Raw genomic sequence first — 26,073 nt, 5'->3', positions numbered from 1 at the left:
GTCAGCCGATTAATGTTGATGCATCCATGCCCCTCTCTCTCTCTCTTCTCGATCTCTCTCTCAAATCAATAAAAACATATTTTTAAAAAATGCGATGGAGGCTTTCTTATTGCTCACCCATGGCCCTCTAGGCCGGGCTTCCGCTGACACTTCTGTTCCCCTCTTGCCCCCACAGGGGTTACGCCGGCCGCCCAAGGTCTGCTCTTCCGTATTGTTTCCTGGTGGCTCTAGCCAGGAAATAGGCCTCCTGGGTTTGGGTCCCATAAACTCTCTTGGGGACCCCAGGGAGCAAGTGGGGACTTGATCCACACATGGCATTTAACACCCCTTCACTCTCAGAGGGTGGGAACGACTTCTTGTGCTCACAAAGCAGCCTCCATGGCCTTTGTCTCTGTTACATGTCTTCTTAGATCCTTCCTAGTAGCATGGGACGGGGCAAAGGCCAGCTTGAGCAGGGAAGCAATACTGTGGGGAAAATAGTCCTTAAAAAAATTTAACCTGCCCCACAAGTAAGTGGAGAGTGAAACTGTAGGAACTGAGTTAGAGTAGGTTGTCCCTAAAGGGAAGTTATCTCAAGAAAAGAAGAAAAAAGTGAGGCAGAATGGAGAGATGGAATGGGAACGTCAGTTTATTAGAAAACCAGCAACCAGTCCTGGCCTTTTCACCTTAAGTCCCACCTGAGTTTGCCTGAGGGGAATTTTCAGGAGTGAAATATGTTGCTATTTGGCTACTGTTTACCCGGATAGCAAATGGACCAGATGTCTAGCACATTAATGGATTTTGCAACTCAATACATCTTTATGAAATGAATGAACAATGAAAAGCTGTGGCCAGACCAGACGGGTTGAAGCAGCACAGGGCTAAATGGCAGGAGGAGCCTCACAGATGTTTACTATTGGAAAGACCGAGATTAAAAAGTAATTTGACATTTTCTTTCGCTCAATAGGCATTCATTAGTCTCGGGGCACCAGCAGGTATACATTCGAGAACTTATTTCATGAACAGCTCTCAGCCGGGCACTTGACTATTGAATGTTGACACACACAGGAAAAACCAACCAAGCAATCAACTCCACGGGCTGTGTGAGGGCTGCTGGACTTTAACTCCTTGATTGGAGGTGTTACCACCGCAGCGAGCTGACCTGCAAGATGGATCAAAGGCTAGAAGTTACGATGATTGCCTTTTAAAAGGTAAGTGCCATTCTGAATTGCATAGTTTGCACTCCCAACTGGAAGCGACAGCATGGATTCATGGGTTCTGCCTTGGTCGCTGCTCGCCGCCTCTTGCCTCGTGGTGTCTGGCCTGGTAAGAAAACAATTAGAACAATCTGGGCAGTTGATGCCAATTGCTAAAGAAAAATGTGTCCGCTTTCTGTTTTTTATGAATGTTGACATGTTAATGGAATGAGCGAGCGTTTCCTTTTGGCGAGCAGGGGCGGGCGGGGTCTGGGGAGTCAGAGACATGGACACAAAGCTGGGTTTCTCTCTGTTTCTTTGTTATGTAACAAGCTTTCTTCTGATCTGACGGGGAATGGGAAACGGGAAAATCATTGCATTTCTATTGCTCAATGACATCAGATGGCTGACCCCCCGGGGAGGCGCGGATGAGTGAATGGTGACTGCCAGGGCGCTGTACATGCTTAGGGAGTCGGGCAACATGGGCTTTCTCGGCCGCTTCCTCGTGAAGGAGGCCGGTCCTTCTGAGTGAAGGGCAGTTTGTACCACCCACCACCCAGCCCGAGGTTGTAAGTGAAGTTCCAAATGCTTGGGGGGGCCTCTAGCTGTCGTTGAAAATAACAGTTGTGATAATATGCTAATGTTCTGTGAACGGCAACGATAGCGCCGAGAACAAGAGAAACCACTGGATGCCTTAAAACTGCAGTCATGACAAAATGCACAAGTTGTTTTAGTAGAAATGCTCGCATCTGTCTGTATGTGTGGCCAAAGCGTGAGACCCCACAGTGCTTGTTACTATCAGTGAGGACAGAAATCACCCAACAAACTCATTCCCACTGCTGACCAGAGGCTCCAGATGAATCTAGAAGTTAGATACGGAAACTGTATTTACATAAAAGTGTACCTTACATGTGGGTGACACTTCGTTATAGTTTAAAAAGTGCTTTCATGTGACATCATGGAACTCTCACAATACCCTGCAAAGCAGATGTGACGGGATTTAACCGAGTGTCAGGAAGGGGAACTGCCTTCCTAGTAGTTGGTGGAATCAGAACGATAACCGGGATCAGTGCTGGCGAACCTATGACACGCGTGTCAGAGGTGACACGCGAACTCATTTTTTGGGTTGACTTTTCTTTGTTAAATGGCATTTAAATATATAAAATAAATATAAAAAATATAAGTCTTTGTTTTACTATGGTTGCAAAGATCAAAACATTTCTATATGTGACACGGCACCAGAGTTAAGTTAGGGTTTTTCAAAATGCTGACACGCCGAGCTCAAAAGGTTCGCCATCACTGTCCTAGATCAACCATCTATCGGCCTGTGAGCTTTTTTACTAGATGACACTAGGCATTTCTCAGGGTTACCTAATTTTCCCACCGATGTGGTCTAGGTCTCATTTGGTTGCTTCTATCTTCAGAAGTTTGTTTGTTTTTAATAACAATGCTATCTACACCCATAGACTTTTTTCTTAGCCATTTGGTATTGTCTTTGAAGGCAGTCTTGAGTGAAATAGGAAAGTAAGCCATGAATAATGAAGTCTTCATTAAAATTTCTTTTTAAAGGATTGTTATAAATTATGATAATAGTTCACTGTTGGGAATAAAATTTTAGGGTTTTCAAACATGACTCCATGAACTCTTTGGAAATTTATGATAAAAGTGAACACATTTCAGGGCTGGAGTCCTATGTTCTGCCTTCTCTTCAATCTGTGAAGTTGGTTTCTTGTTTCTTTCATTTAACAGGAAGTTTTAAAAAAATATATATTTTTTATTGATTTCAGAGAGAAAGGAAGAGGGAGAGAGAGAAATATCAATGATGAGAGAATCATGGATGGGCTGCCTCCTACACGCTCCCTACTGGGGATCGAGCCCGAAACCTGGGCATGTGCCCTGACCGGGAATTGAACCGTAACCTCCTGGTTCATAGGTCGACGCTCAGCCACTGAGCAACGCTGGCCTGGCAGGAAGTTTTATTTTTTTTATATGAAATGGGAAGACCCTTTCGTCAGGAAGTCATCTTAGTCTCCAATTTAACTGTTTTAGATAAGTGTCAGAAAGTAATTTATAGTATTAATGGCTAGATATAAATTGAAACCCAGAAGACCATTAAATCATGGGCATCATAATAATATCTTCTTTTATGTGTTTGTTTCTCAGCCAACTCCAGAAAATTTTGGTGAGTGTATTTGGAGATTTGCTCTAAGTTAAATGAAAAGGAAGTTATGTGTGTACTAGAACAGCAGAACAAGAGCTTGGGAACATTTAATGCTAAGTACATGCATAATTGCATTGAACTTTGATCAAATACTGCCTTCTCTTGATTCATTGAGGAGCGTTTTATTTCCTGGTCCAGGGTTCTACGTACCCAGCAGAAAAACAGATGGAGGAATAGGAGAGGCCAAACACAGTGACTGACACTCACACATCCATAAATGCTTCCTATTATTAATTTTGCTATTTTGTGTCAGATCAGATGAACATCCTATTCAGTTGTACACTGAGAGATTTGGCCATGTTATTCACCCCTTTGCAATTTAAAAGATAAGTTTAAATTTAAGTTAGGGATTTTGCTTGAGAGTTCCAAGATATGCTATTGCAAAGAATATACATACATGGGTAGATGGAACTGGTTTGACCAAATTTTTTTTTTAAAAAACATATTTTATTGATTATTTACAGAGAGGAAGGGAGAGGGATAGAGAGTTAGAAACATCGATCAGCTGCCTCCTGCACACTCCCTACTGGGGATGTGCCCGCAACCAAGGTACATGCCCTTGACTGGAAATGAACCTGGGACCCTTCAGTCCATAGGCTGACGCTCTATCCACTTAGCCAAACCAGTTAGGGCTGGTTTGACCAAATTTAAACATTTGCTTTCTATTTCATCTATTCTGCTATTTGGTCTTCCAAATTAAGTTTAATATTATATGAAGTAATGAATTTCTCATTCTTGAAGTCATTAGGGATTCAAGGGACACAAATCGGACAGGAGCATATATGCAAAAGCTCCATAGCATCAAGCCTGGTTCAAGAGAGATTCTCAACCAATCAAACAATCAATCAATGTGTATGTATTAATTCAGAACCAAGTAATCACTCATCTGATTAGAATCTTGCTCACTTCTAATTCAATAATTGATAAAGATTTCTTCTTTCATAAACATAATGTTCAATGTGTTTTTCTTTATTTCAGTTAAAGATGTAGATGGTGGAATTGACCAGGATATATTTGATATCAATGAAGGTTTGTGGGGTTTTTTTTTACATCTTTTATTAAGTGAGGAGTTTGAACAAATTTGCTGACGTGAATTTTTATCTTTCCTCTTAGCTTTGGGACTGGATCTTTTTGAGGGAGACATCAGACTTGATGGGGTGAGTTGAAACAATGCAAGGAAGACTCTTCTATTAATCACTAGAAGCTAAAAAACAGAATATCTGAGGATGATTGGCAAGCATAGGCTTAGTTAAGCCCAATTATCTCTATGTGCACAGAATCACAGTGACACATTTGTTCAATGAATACATTATACTGCAAGGAACTCATAAAACAGTGTCTTCATGATCTGTTACTCAGATTTCTGTGTGGGTAAAGCCGCAATCACTCACCAGGGGTGCCTCGGTCTTACTGATGTTTTTGATTTTCATTATTGGAACAATATTTTCATTTTTAAATAGAATCTCACTGATCCAATGTAGTTGAATCAAATTTAAACTAAACTTCTACATTTTCAGTGAATCAGGCCTTTTACCATAAGAGATAGATTCTGTGACTTCTACCCTGACAGCTAAAAGTAGTGTTGCCAAGTAGAGGTCCCCCCAAACTGCACGGAGACTCCCCTCTTCATGAAGTTCTTACTACACCTTCACCCCCTGCTATTGAATAAGCAAAAAAATCCAAGAGTCTCCTTTGCTCTTCCTTTTCCCTCACCCCACCATCCAATCCATCAGCAAGTTCTGTCATTGCTATCTCCCACCTATACCTCAAAGAATCTACTTTTCTCCTAACTTGTCTTACTATTTCAAATACCGCCCTTCTCTAAGGGAAAAACTCAATGACCTTATTTCACTTCCTGGCTTGAAGCGTCAATAGCTTCCTATTGCTTTTAGAATAATATCCAAATTTACCCATAGTCTTCAAGACCTCGCCTAATTTAACTCCTGCCTAGTTCTCTTCTCCCCTCCCCTCCCTGTCCTCCTCTCTTATCTCATTTATTTTCTGTCCTAACAAATCACACCAAGCATATTGCCCGAAACCATCTTCCCAAGGTTCCTTTCAATCCTGGCTCCTTCTTACCATTCCTATTCCACCTTAAACATCCTCCTTTCGAAGAGTCCTGGCCTGGCCTCTTATCTAACATACTCGCCCATCCCTTTACTTTTACCCTCACCCCCCTTTTTTATTTCCTCCATTACAAGTAAATGCAGTGGTTTAATCTTAATTTGTTTCTTTACATCCTACTTGTCTCTTTTGCTAGATATTAGCTCCGTGAAGGTAAAGACCTTGGCAGTTCTGTTACCAGCGAACCCCTATTCCCTAGAGCAGCGTTCATTCCGTTGACTGGATGAAGGCATGGACGAAATTAGTTCTTTACTATAAAAATTTCAAATTGTTTAAAATTTTTAAAAATGTTGCCCCAGTTCATGTAACTTTTTCTGACTTGGTGAGATCAAGGCTATTGAGGTTTTGCTATCACTTCCCTCTTGTATTTTTGTAATCTCTTGTATAGGAAACTAGTTTATAAGTCTACCAATATTTACAGTTCAGTTTTATAACAATAATTCTTTACACGGTTTTGCATGACTTCTTCTTTAACTCTATAAACAAAATTAGTGAGAGGAATTTCCTCCTAGAAACTTTGTCTTAATATGATAAAAGCAGAGGTACACACACGGGCACATGTGTGCGCACACACAGTTTGTTTAGACTGGCTGAAAGAGCTTAAAGCTTCATTTATTGCTAGATTAACTATTGGTTGTTTCACAGGTTTTTGCCTGATTCATTTAATTACCTTTTTCGTATTTATGTTTTACAGGTACAAGATAGAAATTCCATCATTGGAGAAAACTATAGATGGCCGCAGACCATCCCATATGTCCTAGAAGATAGTTTGGGTTAGTATACACCTTGGAGTGTCCATAACTGTTGTATCTTCCTGAAAGGATTTGATGACCGTATTGCTAAGGGCATGCAATTATGGTTTTTATTTTTATTTATTTATTCTTAGTTTTTAAAATATATTTTATTGATTTTTTACAGAGAGGAAGGGAGAGGGAGAGAGAGAGTCAGAAACATCGATGAGAGAGAAACATTGATCAGCTGCCTCCTGCATACTCCCTACTGGGTATGTGTCCATAACCAAGGTACATGCCCTTGATTGGAATCAAACCTGGGACCCTTGAGTCCGCGGGCCGACGCTCTATCCACTGAGCCAAACTGGTTAGGGCATGCAATTATGGTTTTTAACAGTGTTTCGTTTGTTGCTTTCTGTAAGTATGTAAAGTTACTTAAAAAAATAAGCAAAGTGGACAATAAAAAGAACCTAAGTGACTTTGTCTGAAATATTTGTTGAGCTTTAGACAATAAAGGAATTAATTTAACCAATGTTTATGGAGTGCCTCCTCTGTGCTGGATTATTCCATTCTAGGGACATAAAGATTAGGGAGCTAGTCTTTATTGTGAAGCAGTGGTTTCCCATATGTTCGATTTACATATGGGTAAAAACCAAAACAACCAAATAAAACTCTAGGAATTGGTATTGCTTTACCAACGTTTCATTTTGCCAAGTCAGGAGCTCAAACAAAAACCCACTATCTTTTATCATCCCCCTTTCATAAAAGGAATAGTGTTTTAATAGTAAAAAGTTAGAAAAATCTAATCCAAAGCCAAGGATAGCTTTTCTATAGAAGAAATTTAATTGTAATGGTCCACTCTAAAACATGGTCTTTCTTTTATTTTTTAATATATTTTTATTGATTTCAGAGATAAAGGGAGAGAGATAGATAGAAACATCAATGATGAGAGGGAATCATTGATTGGCTGCCTCCTGCACGCCCCACATTGGGTACCGAGCCAGTAACCCGGGCATGAGCCCTGACGAGGAATCGAACCATGATCTCCTGGTTCATAAGTCGACGACCAACCACTGAGTCATGCCAGCGGGCTGATCCTCATTTTTTTCATGGACTAGTGAAAATGATATCACTGATCAGCATCCATTTAGAAACTGCTGTTTGGGAAACTTTTCCTTAAAGACCATACATGTCAGTGGATATTCAGACAAACCAAAAACTAATTACACTAGAGTGGAATAGTTGTAATGATTAGTCATATGTTCAAAGAGCTATGTGAGCCACCTACATATAAAGGCATGAACATTAGGGAACAGGTGGCACTAAGCAGCAGGGATGAGTGAAGGTCGTGCCAGTTGTATACCATTCACAGGTCCTGGGGAGGGGGGACACGAGAGATGGACATTGAGTTTGCATTCTGTTCATCAAGAGACATTCATTTCTTTGCACGAAGTGCTATTCACCCACCACGACAGCACCGGCAGCATTTCCCAGGAAGGGTGCCCTAGGCACATGTGCAAAGGCACGGGGAAGGGAAAACAACAGCCCTGAGCTGGAATGTAGATTGGTGGTAAGGAGATAATGAGGTTGGACAGGTAGGCAGGGTCTGGATTGGGAAAGTCTATACTGATGATAACGAGGAACCACCAAAAGTTTTGGTGGAAGAAGATTGCTACCACTTGCTGACAGTTTAGAAATGTATTACTGATGGGGCAGTAAGAAAGGGGGAGATCAGCTGGGAGGCTGTGGGAGATATTTAGGGAACAACCGAAGAGTTTTTGAGCCAAGATTCTCTAAGTAAGGGTAGACAAGAATGGATACATCTAAGACATGTGGAGGCGATTGTTAGATTTAGTGATTGACAGCAAGAGGTAAAAAAGGTAGGCCCAGGTAAAGGGATGCTAATGTTCAGGATTTACCCAACTTGATGAATCGTAGCACCTTTAACAAGAGTAAGGAATGTGTGTTAAAGTGGGTGGGCTAGAGAAGTGTGGTGGAAATTAGTTTTTGGAATGCAGAATTTGAAACGCTTCAGGCTCACTGTGGTAGAGATATCATGGAAAGTGTTGGTGGATAGCCTGGTCACTCAAGATAGAAAATAAATAAGCGAGTCAGAAAGATAAATATCACGTGATCTCACTCATTTGTGGAATATAACGAACAATATAAACTGATGAACAAAAGCAGATCCAGAGACAGAGAAGCAACGATCAGATGGTCAAACCTCAGAGGGAAGGTAGGGGAGGGTGGGGGTAAGGGAGAGATCAACCAAAGGACTTACATGCTAGCATATAGGCCTAACCAATGGACACAGACAACAGGAAGGTGAGGGCATGAGTGAGGGGTGTGGGGGGTAATGTGAGGATAAGGACACATATGTAATAACTTAATCAATAAAAAAATTAAAAAAAAATATTTGGGAGTTATTTGGATGTAGGAAAAGGTTGAAGCTGTGGGCATGAGTGAGCATCTTTCATGGTGCCTTGCATATAACAGGTACTCCATAGATAGTGGATCTGATCCAATGACCCAAGAAGGTGGTATTGAGTGAGATGGCCAAGGATGAAATTCAGCCTGGGGGAGCAACTTTTAGGAATTGGTATAGATAGAAATATGGGGTGAAATAAGGGACCTGAAGAGTAATCCAATACTTGCATATGATGCAGCAGGTCCTTGAAAAAGGTAGTTTTGTCCCATGTCATTTCGTTTTAATGTTGATGAGATGACGTAGGGATTTAACGCTTGTTTATGTTAATGAGCTACATATTTTTGTTTGTTTTCTTCCCTCAGAAATGAATGCTAAGGGAGTTATCCTCAACGCATTTGAACGCTATCGCTTAAAAACATGCATTGACTTCAAGCCTTGGACCGGAGAAACGAACTATATATCAGTGTTCAAGGGCAGTGGGTACGTGAAGAGTGCTCTCTGAGGGTGTTAATGAGAACTGTGTGGCTGGGACATTATATCACAGCAATTGCCCTAGGGCCCAGCGGTTCTCAACCTGTGGGTCGCGACCCCTTTGGTGGTTGAACGACCCTTTCACAGGGGTCGCCTAAGACCATCCTGCATATCAGATATTTACATGACGATTCATCACAGTAGCAACATTACAGTTATGAAGTAGCAATGAAAATCATTTTATGGTTGGGTCACAACACGAGGAACTGTATTTAAAGGGCCAGAAGGTTGAGAACCATTGCTAGGCCCTGACCTTGAGGGACGGTGGGGCTTCCTTCCCTGGTTGTTGGAGAGTAAAAGACAGCTGGAGCTAGTTTTTCTAGCCATAAAATAATATTTTCATACATGCAAGCAGTCTGCCAATCTTTATTTTTTACTTTTTAGATAAGGAGGGTGGGATTGTATGGCATCTGTCTCACAACGTTGTGAACTTCAGCTACTTCTTATGTTCCTTCAAGTAAAACACGAGTGTGTGTGTGTGTGTGTGTGTGCGTGTGTGTATTTCAATTTATTTTTACCTAATGACTCTTACTGCCTGAGTTAAGAAGGTGACAGTGTTATTTGCTGGAGCACAGCCATTCTGAGTGGCTGCTGTACCTATAAGACCCTTATGAATGGTCACCGGCATAGCTAGGACCATCGGAAACACCTGGACATTTCCAGGAAAAATCAGGATGAGGCTGACGACGTGGGATGACTTGCTCCTACGTTCTCTTTGGTGTCAGGGCAAGTTCCCGAAAGATCACCTGGTGCGGAACATTGCTCATAGCTCACCAGGGTTCTGGGAGAAGGGGCTTGTGTTCAGATCCCTCCATTGTGAAGGGTCCCGGTGGGTAGCTAAGCAGGTTGGGAATTAGGGATCTTGACCTGAGACCTCCACCTGCATCGTTATAACACCCTCTCCCCTTTCTCCTGTAAACTCCCCTGTAAGCTGCTGGTCTTCGGTGGGAAACAGGCGCGTTGGGAAGCAAAGCCTCTCCATTGGGGAAAACTGTGACAGAATAGCAACGATTCAGCACGAGTTCCTCCACGCCCTGGGGTTCTGGCATGAGCAGTCGCGCTCTGACCGGGATGACTACGTCAGCATAATGTGGGACAGAATTCAATCAGGTATATTTCTCTTGTTTTCTTACACTTTCAGGTAGTTAAGGACTGAGTTCTATGCATTGTGCCCTCTCCTGCCATCTGTGCCAACTGCACCTGGTAGGAAAACGCTGCTGTTTTGATGTCTGACTTCATTTAGCTCGAACTCAGTGAGTTGAAGTGGATGGAGGTTGTTGGGGCACAGCAATAGCCCTTAAGCTGGACCTGATCTCAGAAACGAATGTTTCCTGAAGCACGTGTTATGGAGCCCTGTTCACCAACATGCTCACGGGTGTTGAGTGAAAAGGGATCCGTGGTCACATGAGTCTGGGAAATCCTAGGTTAAAAGAAACGAAACGAACAGTCATTACACTGCTGTGCTGTTCAGAGTCTTTGTTAGATGAACATGAATTGTAAGTCTCGGAGGCAGGAGCGTTTTCTAAAGTGGCGTAATTCCTGGTCTTTCTGTGTTTTCCTTTGGTGGAGCATTTGGATTTACTGATCCGTGGCACCCACACTGGGGAGCACTGCAGTAGTTGGGCAGCCTGAATGTCTATGACTTTGTGTTTCAACTCTGGAAGGTTTTCACACCAGGTCTGGCCAGAGCTCCCGCTCTCCACCTTTTCCCTCCGTGACAGTCGCTCACCTGTCCTGCCTCTGTAGGTTGGGCTGGGTGTGGGGGGCGGGGGGAAACAGCATCGCTGTCCTGCGGGGCACTGTGCCGAGGCCTATGACATCATAATCTTTTAAAAAAAGATATTTTTATTGATTTCAAAGAGGGCGGGAGAAGGAGAGAGAGAAACATCAATGATGAGAGAGAATCATTGATCAGCTGACTCCTGTGTGCCCCCTACTGGGGATCAAGCCTACAACCAGAGAGGGGATCAAGCCTACAACCTGGGCATGTGCTCTGACCGGGAATCGAACCGTGACCTCCCGGTTCATAGGTCGATGCTCAACCCCTGAGCCACGCTGTCCTGGCTGCATCATAATCTTAACACCACAGCTCCCGCTCCTTCCCACGCCCTCTCCCTGTGTCCTGATCTCAACTAGGGAAGGCACAGCAGAGACTAGAAGATTCCACAGCAAGAGAAGTGCTCACCTTCCTCCACGGCCGCATTCTTTAGGATTCCTGAAGTCTCGCTGTTGGCGGAAACTTCTGTCTAGACTTGACAACACATGTATGTGCTTGGGACAGCAGATCTACCCCATCGTGCCCACAAAATCATTTGATCTCAAGTTGCAGTCCGTTGCCTGTAGGCGATGTTAAGCAGCTTGGTATCTTCTCTAAACGTATTCATTTAAGAAACAGCTACGCGTATTCCAGGAACCACGAAACCCCTGACTATGGGAATCCTTTCTGGTGACTCTGCATTATAATCCCCAGGTCCCATCCCACCGCACCTCGCAAGTCCTCTTACTTTCACCTCCACCCGCTGCGGATGCCCTGCCCTCCCATCACCGCCTGCCAATGAACCTGCCTGTTTCCACAGCACCTTCTAGAACCCTCCTTTCCATGCACAGTTCTTGGAACTGTGGGCCCAATGCTAATAGCTAACTTTGGGCTGTAATGAAAACTTAGATCTGTTCGGCACGATGGCTGCTATCCCAATTCTCAGCGTGAATACTGCATTCTCAGACAGGATGCACGAAACTCCCCTGAAATCACGTAGAGCAGTTATAGCAAAGGTTGCAGTGTGTTTATTCCAGTCTCCATTCCTAAACTAACAGCATTCCGAGTGAAATCAACGGAATTCTGTGAACATCAAGTAATTAAAAAAATTTTTTTAATTTACCATTCAGGCAAAGAGAACAATTTTAACACCTACGATGACAAAGTCTCGGACGCTCTGAATGTCCCCTATGATTACACGTCAGTCATGCACTACAGCAAGACCGCCTTCCGAAACGGGACGGAGCCCACGATCGTAACGAGGATCCCGGACTTCATGGACGTCATCGGCCAGCGCATGGACTTCAGCGACTCCGACCTCCTCAAGCTGAACCGGCTGTACAACTGCTGTATGTGACCGCGCTTCAGTGACTTCTGTGTCTCTGCTCCGCGGGGGGGAAATGACCTTCGGTGCCATTTTGCTGAGCATCACCGAGTTCTCTGAAATGATAAAAGCTTGATTTTTTTTTAAAGCACCCAAATCCCAATCCATAATCTGGAGGCGGCATTTTGCTTCTCACACAGGCTGGCTTTCCGATGTAAAAATAAACCGGGTCTTGAAGGATCATGCCCCACGCAGGTTCCTGAACCGTCACTAATGCGAATGTGGACCAGTTTGATCTTCCGAACTCTTTTCAGCCCGAAGGAGGCGCACAGCCATCATGTAAACGGGCGCAGATAGTCTGGGGGCCGCTTCGTAGCCTGAAGAAGGAGAGGCGTGTAGACTCGGGTGCGGTCATCAGATAGCTGCACGGAAAGGCTTGGGCCAGGCAGGCGGTGTCTTCAGACCCTCAGAGCTGGCCATGTCTTGGTCCAGCAGACATCAGGCGTCTGCGAGCCCCCGCCACCCGGGCCCAGGAGGCGCCTCCTTTATTTATTTATTTATTTATTTATTTATTTATTTAATTTTTAAATATATTTTTATTGATTTTTCAGAGAGGAAGGGAGAGGGAGAGAGACACACACACACCAATGATGAGAGCGAATCACCGATTGCCTGCCTCTGCATGCCCCGCTGGGGATCGAGCACGGAGCCCAGGCATGTGCCCTTGGCTGGAGTTGAACCCCGGACCCTTCAGTCCGCAGGCCAACGCTCTATCCACTGAGCCAAACCTGCTAGGGCTGAGGCGCCTCCTTTAATACCCTCCTGGCATTCCTAGGACTTCTGTGATAAGCTCCATTTTTTTTTAAAAAAATATTTTTTTATTGATTTCAAGAGGGAGAAACATCAGTGATGAGAGAGAATCGTTAATGGGCTGCCCCCTGCATGCCCCTAGTGGGGACGAGCCCGCAACCCGGGCATGTGCCCTGACTGGGAACCCAACGGGGACCTCGTGATTCATAGGTCCACGCTCAACCACTGAGCCACACGGGCGGAACTGAGCTCTATTTCTATTGCTTAGATTATCATGATGTGTGAGTGTCAGTAATTGCTCTTTGCTTTCGTAGCCTCTTCCTTGAGCTTCATGGACTCGTGCAATTTCGAGCTGGAAAACGTGTGCGGTATGATTCAAGGCTCAGGCGACAGTGCTGACTGGCAGCGGCTTTCCCGGGTGCCCGGGGGGCCAGAGAGCGACCACTCCAACATGGGCCAGTGCGCAGGTACCCGGAGGGAGGGCGTCTAGCCTTGTCCTTTGCTAGGAAAGACTGGGATCTTCTCTCTCTAACTCCTACCTGATTATTCACGAGAGCCCACAGGTTGCTACCACGCAATCAGCTCTGTGCCATGAGGACATAGCTCACTCTCTGCTTGTGGTCTGAGCTGGCTCTACTTCCCGAGTCTGAGCTGGGCTCTGCGAGGCCTGTACCCCCTCATCTGGGCACCCATGCAGGAGCGGTGGTCTCTCCTGGGGGACCCCATCTTTGGAGTGAGCTGTTTCCTCGAAGCTTGTGGGACGTAAGCGACTTGCGAGGGAACAGACTGGGCTGTGCAGTAGTCAGCGTCAGGGTTTCAGCTGGCTGTGACTGCATGCTGCTATTACAAAAAATACTTCAAGGTAGAAAGTGCAAGTTATTTAATTTTTATTCACATAAGTAGATTTTCCTATTATAATTTTCTTTTGAGTTAAATGGGCTTTTTTTGGGGGGGGGCCACAAGTACCAATTTTTCATTTATTTGCTCATTTCTGTCAGCAGATCTGTAAAAGTAGACCTCAGAGCCCAGAGGCACTGCTTGCAGCTCAGCTGGTCTAGGTGGGGAGTGGGCCTCCAGGGTGAAAGGCTCCCCCTTTTCGGGGTGGGTGGGATTGGGGAGAGACGGGTGTTTTTTCAGGGTACAAACTTGCAACGAGTAGTTAATAAGCCCTGGAGAGCTAATGTGCAGCACAATGAATATGGACAACAATATTGTATTATCATCATCAAGCTTGCTAAAAGGCTAGAACTTAATTATTCCAACCACTAGGAAGCAATGATTATTAGGTAACACGACACAGGTGCTGGGTATGGCCACAATGGCAATCCATTGCACACATACCTATTACAGTACATAAATGTATCCATGAATATGTCGTGCACCTCACATTTACACAATGCTATGTGTTGAATATATTTTAATAAAAATATTTTTCATTTTATTTATGCATTTCACTAGTAAATACATTTTTATTGATTTCAGAGAGGAAGGGAGAGGGAGAGAGAGAGATAGAAACATCAATGATGAGAGGGAACCACTGATCGGCTGCCTCCTGCATTTCTCCTGCTGGGGATCAAGCCTGCCACCTGGGAATCGAACCAGAACCTCCTGGTTCATAGATGACGCTCAAGCCTTGCAGATTTGGATAGTGGATAGTAGTCCTACCTAGGCCAGAAGGAACAGGGAAGGAAAGGAGGGAGGGGGGGGGAGGAGAGAGAGAGAGAGAAAGAGAGAGGGGGGGGGGGGGGACTAGGCCTGGTAGGTGACACATTTTTCCTTTTTTTTAAAAATATATTTTATTGATTTTTTTACAGAGAAGGGAGAGGGATAGAGAGAAACATCGATCAGCTGCCTCCTGCACACCCCCTACTGGGGATGTGCCTGCAACCAAGGTACATGCCCTTGACCGGAATCGAACCTGGAACCCTTCAGTCCACAGGCCGACGCTCTATCCACCGAGCCAAACCGGTTAGGGCAACATTTTTCCATTTCTGAAAGCTAGCATTTACAGAGAGGACACGGAGGCCTGATGCTGTCTCTCTCCTAAACGTCCTGCTCCTGGGACCTGTCCACGCCCCGCACACCGCGGGGAGCCAGGGGAACTCCGGCCCCACAGACACGCGGCCCAGACCCAGCCGCCGCTCTCTCTCACGTGGGCTGTTTCCCTGTCCCAGGCGCCGGCTTCTTCATGCACTTCGACAGCAGCGCTGTGAACGCGGGGGCCACGGCCACGCTGGAGAGCAGGACCCTGTACCCCAAGCGAGGCTTTCAGTGCCTGCAGTTCTTCCTGTACAGCAGCGGGGGTGCCGGTGACCAGCTGAACATTTACATCCGCGAGTATTCTGCAGGCGCCCCGAACGGAACCGTGGTCCTGGTGGAGGAAATAAAAGGTACCAGGCCCGCACCCTCACTGTGGGGGGCAGAGGGCGGCGAGCTTCGCGCTGCTCAGAGTGCCACCTGCCAGCGGGCAGGGCTCGGGGCACGGCCCTGCAGCTCAGCAGCCGCTCCGCCCGGGGCTGTGCTGTGGGAAGGAGAGGGTCCCAAGAAACCGGAGCTCAGCCTCCCGCACGGAGGAGGCCAGTTCTTGGCCAGGAATGGGAGCCAGCTTGGGCAGGATGGGAAGCGTCCCCTGCCAGGTGTGGCTGAGCCGTGGCCTGGACGAGGGAGGGGCTGGCCTCAGCCGGGTGGGCCCTGTCCCTGGGCGCCTCTCGGGGTCTCAGTGGGCTTGTCCACGAAGCTGGGGCTTTGGCTGTCTCACTTCTTCCCACATCGGACTGGAAAGGGGACTCTCGCTCTAATTTCTAGCTGACCAGTAAGTCCCGCTGAAGGGTTCTGATGTTAGGACTGGGTTAATGGAACGTCCGGAGCAATTCCTCTGTGGGGTGAGGGCAGCGCCATGGTGGGCACCCGCCGTCATTCCAATCACGAGCAGAGGGGCATGCCGATCCCCTGTGAAAGCCGAGGGTCTTAATCTCACACTCACATATACACGTACCGCACACTGTACACATGCCTTATATGTCAGTATACATAATACAATATACAGCACATATACACTGAGTGCCCAGATTATTATCACCGCCTGACGTTTGTAGGCAAGTTGGCTATAATTTTGCGCTGAAGTTGCTAGAGGGCCAGACCATTATAAACGTCTGAATAGCACAACATACCTAAGTATCGTTGCTGATCAAGTTCATCCCATCATGTTGATGGCGTATCCCAATGGAGATGGCTTCTTCCAACAAGACAATGTGCCATGACGGTGCTCATATTGTGCAGGAGTGGTTTCAAGAACATGGGGGAGACTTTACCTCGCTTAGGTGGCCCCCACAATCACCAGATCTCAATCCAATTGAGCATTTGTGGGACGAAGTTAAAAGAGCCATCAGGCAGCTGGTTCCACAACCATCAAATCTCACAGAACTGGGCAGTGCTATTCATCAGGCATGGTGTCGGATTCCTCGCATCACCTTTCAACATCTCGTGGAGTGAATGCCAAGAAGAATCGCCACAGTATTGAAGGCAAAGGTGGCCCAACGAAGTACTGATGGGGTGGTCATAATAATCTGGCCACTCAGTGTATAAGATACAGATATGCCTTTCCATTAGCAACCTGTGCTGTTATCACTGGTACATAATGGCACAAAAGATACTTAAAAACTTGTTCAGGAGTCCAGAGTTTATTAATTTTTTAAATATATTTTTTATTGTTGACTAGAGGTCCGGTTCACAAATTTATGCATGGGTGGGGTCCCTCGGCCTGGCCGGCGATCCGGCCAATCAGAGCAGCAGGAGGTTGGCTGGGGGGAGGGGCCACAGGAGGTTGGCTGTGGGAGTGCACTGACCACGAGGGGGCAGCTCCTGCATTGAGCATCTGCCCCCTGGTGGTCAGTGTGCATTATAGCGACCGGTGGACCAGTCATTCAGTCGTTTGGTCATTCGATCGCTTAGGCTTTTATATATATAGATAGTATTACAGATACCTTCCATTTCCCCCTTTACCTCCCAGCCTCTACCCACACCTCCCCCAGGTCTTCACTACCCTACTACTGCCTGTGTCCTTGGGCTATGCATATAAGTATAAAAGTTCTTTGGTTGATCTCTTCTAGGAGTGCAGAATTTAAATAGGTAGTACTATAATAATAAAGTGGAAGCTCTTGTGAAAGGTTTTTGCTCAATCTAGAGTCCATCCATGGATGATGGCATTTTCTGTAATTTGGACACTTCTAAGTTATTTTCAAGCAATTGTGTTTCTCATTAAGCGCCAATATATTTAAATCTCAAATTGTTGTGTTAATTATGAGTTTCACATAAATTGAGCTGTTCTCTCCCTGGGGGCTTCTGAAAAAATGTAAAGTTTCTTATTTGGGTATGTGATACAGGAAAATAAGACAGGATGGCCTAGCCATGCGGCCAGCCGGGGGTGGGTGAAACAGTGGAGGGGGCGTGCAGTTGGGGAGAGAGGAGATGGTATGAAATATTAGATAAGTATTTATAATGTTGAGTCACTGGTATGATTAAGGAGTAAAGTGTAGGATGTGGGCTTTGTAGGGTTTGGTGCAGTCCTGTTTAACACTGCTGAAAAGTTGGTTGAAAATGTCCCATGTAAAGGAAGTGTTCCAAGCAGAGTATAAGTATATTAAACGAGGCTTTGGTTGAGTATCACAGGAATCATGGGTACAAGTGTAAAATACTGGGCTTGCTTAACCGTTTAATTAACAGAATTAACACAGAATGACAGGTCACCCCTAGGTAGGGCATGGAGTTCTCATGAGCTTGATGCTGCTGTTTGCTCACCCATCTCTGGGAAAGGGTAACCTGTCTGAGAAACAACTAGATAAACATACGAGTATTACAGAGAGGAGTCCGACCCCACAGAAATATCTGGAAGTAAAAGGACGGGGGCTGGAGGAGTGGGAAAGCCATACCTCGGACCTGTGGGAACCGGTAGTCCTAGGATGAACGTTCGTCCGTGAAGGTCAGAACTCCCATGCTGACTTGCATGGGGTCCATTGCCCTTTGTCCTCTGTGCAATAATAATGTGTGTTTTGCAGATATACCCACCGGGAGCTGGCAACTTTACCATGTGACGCTGAAAGTAACCAACAAATTCCGGGTGGTGTTTGGAGGGGTCAGAGGTGCTGGTGCCTCACTGGGTGGCCTGTCTATTGACGACATCAACCTTTCGGAAACACGGTGCCCTCATCACATCTGGCGCATAAGGAATGTCACACAGCTGATTGGCAGCCCCAATGGAACTCTCTATAGCCCTCCATTTTACTCTCCTAAAGGTTATGCCTTTCAGATTTCCTTGATTCTAAGCCATGCGACTAATGCAGGGATATATTTCCACTTGATCTCTGGAGCCAATGATGATCAATTAGAGTGGCCGTGTCCTTGGCAACAAGCCACGATGACACTCCTGGACCAAAACCCTGACATTCGACGGCGTATGTCGAACCAGCGGAGTGTAACTACAGACCCACTTCTGACCACGGGTTCGTGACTCCTTTTCTTTACGGCTCACACCCGGTCCTTGCTCGTGGAGGGACGGGTGACTTGGGAATGAGAGGCCGCACAGCCAGGCACCTGGGGGGTTCTGAGCCAGATCTGAGGAGCAGAAGGTCAAAGGGGGAAGAGTTTCCGCAGCTGTGGACAGTCTCCCGGGCAGGAGAGCGTCAGGGATGTCCGCAGGGAAGCCGGCAGACAGAGACAACAGTGACTGTATTCCTGGGAACTGATGGCCATTCCTGAATTCCCAGTGTTGGGCCAGGAATGCTGGTTTTAGAGTCTGACATGCCTGGATGAAAATCCGAGGTTAGCTAAGCAAGTAGGTACAGCAACCAGAGATTTGTTATGAGAATCACTCCAGACCGAGCACCGAAGTTTGCGGAAAGGCCTGGTATGAGGAGGTGCCCAGTGTTGGTCCCCTACTCCGTGCTACCCTGATATTGCCCCGGGGATCACCAAAACCAAGGCAGCTCTTGTAAGGGGCGTGGCTTTTGTTCAGAAGGCAGAGGAGCAGATGCTGTGGAGTGTCGGGAAGGGGGGGAGTGGATTACACCTTTTTATGGAGTTCTGGAGGATTTGCCAATGGGGACGTTTCCCGCACCTTCCAGTCTCAAAAAGGAGCAGAATCCAGAAGGCAATGATCACATTTCTTTTTTTTTTTTTTTTTTTTAATCCTTGATGGAGGATATGTTTTTATTGATTTTAGGGAGAGAGAGAGAAAAACCCAACAACACATTGATGTGAGTGAGAAACATCGATCTGTTGCCTCCGGTATGCACCTCGGCTGGGATCGAACCCGCAAACCTGGGTATGCGCCTTCACTGAGAATCGATCTCACACCTTTTGGTGTATGGGATGATGCGCCAACCAACCAAGCCACGTGGTCAGGGTACAATGACCACATTTCTCATTTTAATAATCCTTTGCCACCTGGGGACCCAATAAGGGGACACACAGAATTGTGGCCAGGTGAATGTTACTGCCAAACCTGAATTCTATACACAAAAACAATGGACTTATATGACATGGGGGGGAAATAATATCCGCAAAAGACTGTAGGGAGGTGATGTTCAGAATTTCTTCCCTTTTTTAAAAAAACATTCCTCCCTGAATGACGCTGACAGTGGCTCCGGGTCGGGTGGTCACCACCTTTCCCCAGAGCAGTCTCCTCTCTCTGGCTTCTACTCTTGAAGGACTCAGCTGTTAGGTGAGCCAGTCAGTTAAGATAAATGGTTCTGCGCTAATATTGAAAACTCCATCAGCAGCAAACTGGTTTAACACAGTTAACAGGCCGATCTACAACTCAGAAGGTCATGAGGAATGACTGTCCCGGGCAGTGGGCCTCTGTGCTGGTCAGTCAGTACAGATCTGACTCCCCACCTGGGACACTTCCTGTACCCTCCACTGGCGGCCCGGAGCGTGGTCCTCCCTCCTGGGCAGCCTCATTTCCTCGGGGCATAGAAATGGCCACGCTCCAGCGACTTGCAGGGGATGCATCACAGGTCAAGGGCGCCATTGAATCACTTGGAGCCCCATCCTAGTTGGGTTTCATGTTGCCTGTTGTTTCCTACCACCGAGAGCTGAGCGAATGCTAAACACAGCCCCTCCATACGAATTGCTTTTGCAGGCGACGATGGCAAAAGCTATTTCTGGGACAGGCCTTCCAAAGTGGGGGAAGTGGCCTTCTTCCCGAATGGAACTCAGTTCAGAAGAGGTCGGGGCGCTGGCACCAGTGCCTTCATCACCCACGAGCGGCTGAGGAGCAGAGACTTCATTAAAGGAGACGATGTTTACATCCTACTGACCGTGGAAGGTATGGCGACGGGCATAGTGCCATCTAAGCTACTTCTATCACTGTTGCAGCCATGGCTGATGTACTGTGTTCTTGCAGGTTCTACTTTTAGGCATATTAACTAGGGATGTGGGAGGAAATGGGCCCGGGTGGAATTTTTTGTTTGTTTGGTATGAATCATTAACAATAGGAAACTAATTGAAACGGAAACAGTGAGGCTTCCAGGATAAAGGTTTTAATGACCACTACATGGAGCAATAGTAAAAGACTTTAGGCCGGAAAACTTTAGAAGCTAAAGTGGGGGATGGGTAGGGTCTGGGAGGAGAGGGGTAAAGTGAACGGGGAGGAAGGGAGACATCTGTAATACTATTGACAATAAAAAATACATATATTAAAAAAAAGAGGTAAGTCAAAGTATAGCCATTATAGTCTAGGATTATAGTCTAGACTATAGACTAGAATTATAGTCTAGGATTCCAGAAATAAAAATGTCACACAAGCACATGAAGTTAAATTTAAAATGAATTATATTTATTGTCTTTTTCAAATATACAGGGTGTCCCCTCCAAAATCTGTACACACTTTAACAGCTGATAGCTCCATTTTGAAAATGAAATATATCTTAATAAACACTGCCTTTATAATTATTCAAAGTGCATGTATACATTTTTCTGGGAACACACACACACACACACACATTTTGGCAGTAATAATCTATCATCTTTTAAAGTTTCTTACCTATGGCAGCCAAAGAACACATTTTCCAGGAATACTGGTGGTTTCTATGTTTTACGTGGTAGGATTTTAACTCGTTTACAACTGAAGACCCACCTGCATCTCAGTAAATCAGAATCTTGTTTGTGGCGAAAAGGGGTGCAGGGGAACCCACGGCATTTTTATTACACTGTCAATTGGAGTCAATCTAAACGATACCGCTTGGAAAAAGTTTTCAGGGAAATTTGTGCCGAGGGAGGAGAGGTGACATAAAATGATTCCTCCCGCGACTAGTCACAGGTTCATCAGTTCCATCCGACCCCGTGTGGACAGGAAGCCACGGGAAACACCCCCAGAGCAGGGGCCCTGTTGTCTTTCACCAAAAATCCGCCAACTGCCCCATGAAACAAGAGAGCCGAGGCTTTGGGCAGGCCCCTCAGCTGCCTTGGGACCTGCTCTTTGGTTTCCTGTCTGTCCCTTGAGGGTTGGTCCTGGAAAAAAATAACCAATGGGGCCCCTTAAAAAAGGAGTCGGAGCTGCCACACGGAGAAAGTGCCGCAGTATTCGCATTAGGCCTCACCTCTGGATTGTCAGCCCAGGGCAAAGGCACCTCTGGGCTGGGCCTACAGCAGCCTGTGTCCAAAGAGCTGTTTGCAGAGATAACAAGAGGCAGGTATGATGATTGTGGGATTGACAAGTAAAACGTCCTTTAGAATAAACACCGCTAGGTTACGTCATCTGCCCAATAGAAATGCCTTCCTTCCATTGACAGAACTCCCCCCACCCCACCCGTTCTCACCCGCACCCCTTGCTTTTGTCTCCTCATCAAAGCCCAGTTGCTTGGGCTTCTGCAGGAACTCTTCTCCCCCAAGAGCTGATCTCAAGCAAACACTATGGCCTCTCACTGTGAACGGCCCCTCGCTCTTAGGTGAACGGCCACCAGGCCACGGGCCCCTGGAGTTCAGGCCAGCCCAGGCCCAGGGAGCACGGGGATCAGTGGTAGCCCCGAAGGTGGCCCCGCTTTCCTTTGTGTTAGATTTCAACCTGCCTCTGTACCAGCTCCCTGTCTGAGGGTATTGCTGGACTACGCTGCAACAGTACCTGAATCTCTCACCAACCCGAAACCCGATCATCTATTTTGAAATTTTAAAGTCAAATACTTGTTAAAGCAAAACCTGATTTCCACCCCTGCTCTCCGCCCTTAGACATATCCCACCTGAATACCACCTCCCCGCAGCCGGTCCCCACGGCCGGCATCCCCATCACCGGCACCACCACCGCCCGCACCACCACCGCCCGCATCCCTGACCTCTGCGCGAAGTTCACCTGTAAGAACGACGGCGTCTGCACCGTCCGGGATGGCAAAGCTGAGTGCAGGTGAGGGGTCCCTGGGCCAGACCTCCCCCATTCTCTGTCTGAAACCCTATCATTCCCACTACGTACGACTAAATACTGATATCTCACATGAGTGAAATCAGTTCATGCCCATCTCAAAACCAGCCAGAGGATATTCATTTTTTGCTCTTTATTTGGGACTTTGGGTAGTCATAAGAACAATAAAATTACTTATGAAAAAGATAGCACATGAGCCTGGCCGGTGTGGCTCAGTGGTTGAGCGTCAACCTAGGAACCAAAAGGTCATGGTTTGATTCCCAGTCAGGGCACGTGCCCCGGTTGTGGGCTTGATCTCCAGTAGGGGGCGAGCAGGAGGCAGCTGATCGATGATGTTTCTGTCTCTCTAACCCTCTCTCTCTAAAAAAATCAATAAAAAACAGCACATTATGTTCTCATTGTCTGAAAAAGTCCTCATGAGTGACATATCTGAAGTCCCCACAAGAGTCTGATGTGATCAGTGTACGTGCCTCATTAAGTAGGTGGAGATACTTAAGTTTTGGGAAGAGCTTGGCCAGGGTGTAGAGCTGGGAGGCAAGGGACTAGGACCCTCAGAACTAAATTTTCTCCATTCCCCACGCTCCTTCCTTCCCCCTCGGAGCTGCTGTTCTGAGAACCAGACCAGACGTCATTCCAGGCTCCCTTCCGCGTCCCCACCGGCCCCTGGTGCTAGTCCGACCCCCTCTAGTCCAGAGTGAAATGTCCCCAAGGTCAAGGACCTGGATGTTGACACACACCTTTCATGGCGAAGATGCTCAGATTTATTTATTTTAGTTTTTAATTTCAGAGAGGAAGGGAGAGGGAGAGAGAGAGAGAGAGAGAGAGAGAGAGAGAGAGAGAGCTAGAAACATCAATGATGAGAGAGAACCGATGATCAGCTGCCTTCTGCACCCCCCACACTGGGGATAGAGCCCGTAACCCGGGCATGTGCCCTGCCCAGGAATCGAACCATGACCTCCTGGCTCATAGGTCCACGCTCATCCACTGAGCCACGGGCAGAGGATGCTCGATTTAAATGCCAACTCCTAACAGAGCATGCTCTGGCCTGCTCAGGTGCCCGTCAGGGGAAGACTGGTGGTACATGGGGGAGCGGTGTGAAAAGAGGGGCTCCACGCGGGACACCATCGTCATCGCGGTGTCTTCCACGGCCGCCGTGTTTGGGGCGATGCTGGTGGTCACCCTGGTCAGCGTCTACTGCACCCGGAAGCGCTACCGCCAGAAGATGGGCTCCAACACAGCGGACGTGCCTGTGGAAAATGTGAGTTGAGTCTGAGATTTGGTTGTTCAAACCTATTAGTGAACTCATATGTGGAAGAATGAGGGCTTTTTAAATATACTTGAAAAGTGCTTCTCCTCCTTCCCTATGCTGGGGACCACTGCCTGGAGACCACGTGTTTTTGTGACCTTCGCTATGAATCAACGGCTCTTCTTCTTTTTTAAAAAAATATTATTTATTTTTAATTTTTTTTAATTGTTGAAAGTATTACATATATGTCCCCCTTCCCCCCATTGACCTCTCCCAGCCCCCCGCCCCCACTTGAGGCCCTCGCCCCCAGTGTCTGTGCCCACGGGCTCTGCTTATGTGCATGCAGGTCCTTTGGTTGATCTCTAACCCTCCCTCCCTGCCTTCCCTCTGAGGTGGGACAGTCTGTTTGATGCTTCTGTGTCTCTGGATCTATTTTTGAATCAGCAGTTCTTAAACTGGGACCCGCGGAGGCTTTGGTGGTGGTGGTGGGGGGTTGTTATCTTCCTAGAATTGTGTCCCTGCTGGAAGGCACAGCTGACCCTGCCTGAGTTCCCCTCCGGGAAGGGGAGAGGCGGCCAATAGGTTTTCCTTTGAAAAACCTGTGAGTGACGGCTGAGCTCAGGCTTGTGGGGAGGGGTGCAGGTGCATCTGGGGCCCTTCTATGGAAGGTTCCGATTCCGGCTTCTTGTGTGGTAACTACCTGTAAGGCCAGTTCCCATGTGGAGGGTTGAAGTCTTGCCTCAGCCTCTTTTTTAAAAAAAATATATTTTATTGATTTTTTTACAGGGAGGAAGGGAGAGGGATAGAGAGTTAGAAACATCGATGAGAGAGAAACATCGATCAGCTGCCTCCTGCACACTCCCTACTGGGTATGTGCCCACAACCAAGATACATGCCCTTGACCGGAATCGAAGCTGGGACCATTGAGTCCACAGGCCGACGCTCTATCCACTGAGCCAAACCGGTTAGGCTTGCCTCACACTCTTGACAACCCCCGGGCTCAGGCCGGTTCCTGGGAAGCAGGCTCAGGTGGGTGTTGGCCCGAGGGAGGTTGAGTGGGCAGTGCTCCCGGGAGCACCTGGCCCAGAGTGAGGGCAGCTGGGCTGAGTGAGGGGCGGTGGGGCTGTGATGCAGTTACAGCGATGACCAGAACGCTGAGTCGAGGTGCTTTCCTGGGGTCCTGTCTCGAGTTACTGAAGAATGAACTCCGTGGACCAGGAGTTAAGTAAAAGTTTATTACCAGCAGATGCAGACTCCCTGCAGGGGAAGGGCCCCCATAATGGGCTGCCCAGGAAAGCCTTGTAGTGCAGGGTACGCATTTGCTGTACCTGCTCTATGCTACCTGTGTCGTCGCTTGATTGACTCCCTCAATTGTTGTTGCCCAGCAGCGGACCTGAACTTTCCTGTTTCTGTGTGTCCTTTCTCTGTTCCTGTGCTGAATGTTCCCTGTTTCTGTGTGTCCTTTCTCTGTTCCTGTGCTGGACTTTCCCTGTTTCTGTGTGTTCGTACACCTTGTTGCTGCAGGCCCGCCCTTGCCTCCGCTGGAGTCCAGAAACATTCTATTATTTCTGCGTGGTTGGCCCCTGTGGTCGGGCTGCTCAAGCTGCCGTGTCTGCCCTGCCTACGTCCCACCTGCCTTTGTTTCCACTGGACCCTGCCCTGTCTGCCTGTGTTTCGAGTTAACCCTCTCAGCAGCTGAGGGCTCAGCCCCCCTCAACCTCTGGAGCTGGGATGGCCCCTTAGACATGTCCCGAATGGAGGCAAGGGGGGTACTCACAGCATCAACAGCCATTGGATTGGGGCTGCCCCCCAAGAAGAGTGAAAAATCGGGCAAGTGTGTTTTGGGGGTAGCCCATGTCCTACATGGGAGCCTTTGTGTTAAAGGGCAGGACTGAGCAATGGGCCCCAGCATCCACTATGCACCCCAATAATGGAGAGCACAGAGTCATATGCAGATTCATATTCTCACAAAATAGCACCAAAAATTTGGCATAAGAGCTGAACATCACTTAAAACTGAAGCTTTAAAAATTTCCCAGTTCTATTTCATTCAAAATAGTCTCTGAAAATGACTAGTACGTAAAACTAAAGGAAAACATGCCCCATTAGGACACCTCTGAAAATAAAAATATTGCAAGTGGCTAAATTAAGAGTATATTTTCTTAAGAAAAATGATTATTCAAGATCTACTATATATATATATATTTAAATACATTTTATTGATTTTTTACAGAGAGGAAGGGAGAGGGATAGAGAGTCAGAAACATCAATGAGAGAGAAACATTGATCAGCTGCCTCTTGCACACCCCCCACTGGGGA

General features: G+C 46.7%; 1 protein-coding gene across 1 annotated transcript in view; it reads left to right on the top strand.

The window, feature by feature from the left end:
* Positions 1-1,242: 1,242 nt before the first annotated feature.
* MEP1B (meprin A subunit beta) overlaps positions 1,243-26,073 on the top strand; it is a gene marked incomplete at both ends in the record, with an annotated part of 54,775 nt that continues 29,944 nt past the window's right edge. Inside the window, 14 exons of the mRNA XM_081096577.1 lie at positions 1,243-1,305; positions 3,339-3,357; positions 4,375-4,425; positions 4,510-4,553; positions 6,215-6,293; positions 9,042-9,159; positions 10,142-10,320; positions 12,097-12,315; positions 13,415-13,567; positions 15,275-15,490; positions 18,155-18,598; positions 20,239-20,424; positions 22,323-22,494; positions 23,563-23,767. Of these exons, the coding sequence (XP_080952703.1) occupies positions 1,243-1,305; positions 3,339-3,357; positions 4,375-4,425; positions 4,510-4,553; positions 6,215-6,293; positions 9,042-9,159; positions 10,142-10,320; positions 12,097-12,315; positions 13,415-13,567; positions 15,275-15,490; positions 18,155-18,598; positions 20,239-20,424; positions 22,323-22,494; positions 23,563-23,767 (2,148 nt within the window). The remainder of the gene's footprint in view (positions 1,306-3,338; positions 3,358-4,374; positions 4,426-4,509; positions 4,554-6,214; positions 6,294-9,041; positions 9,160-10,141; positions 10,321-12,096; positions 12,316-13,414; positions 13,568-15,274; positions 15,491-18,154; positions 18,599-20,238; positions 20,425-22,322; positions 22,495-23,562; positions 23,768-26,073) is intronic.

The sequence above is a fragment of the Myotis nattereri genome (genome assembly GCF_964212035.1).
Source record: "Myotis nattereri genome assembly, chromosome: 8".
Taxonomy (NCBI): domain Eukaryota; kingdom Metazoa; phylum Chordata; class Mammalia; order Chiroptera; family Vespertilionidae; genus Myotis; species Myotis nattereri.
The sequence above is the reverse complement of the archived record's forward strand: the minus strand, read 5'-3'. Positions and strand labels throughout refer to the sequence as shown.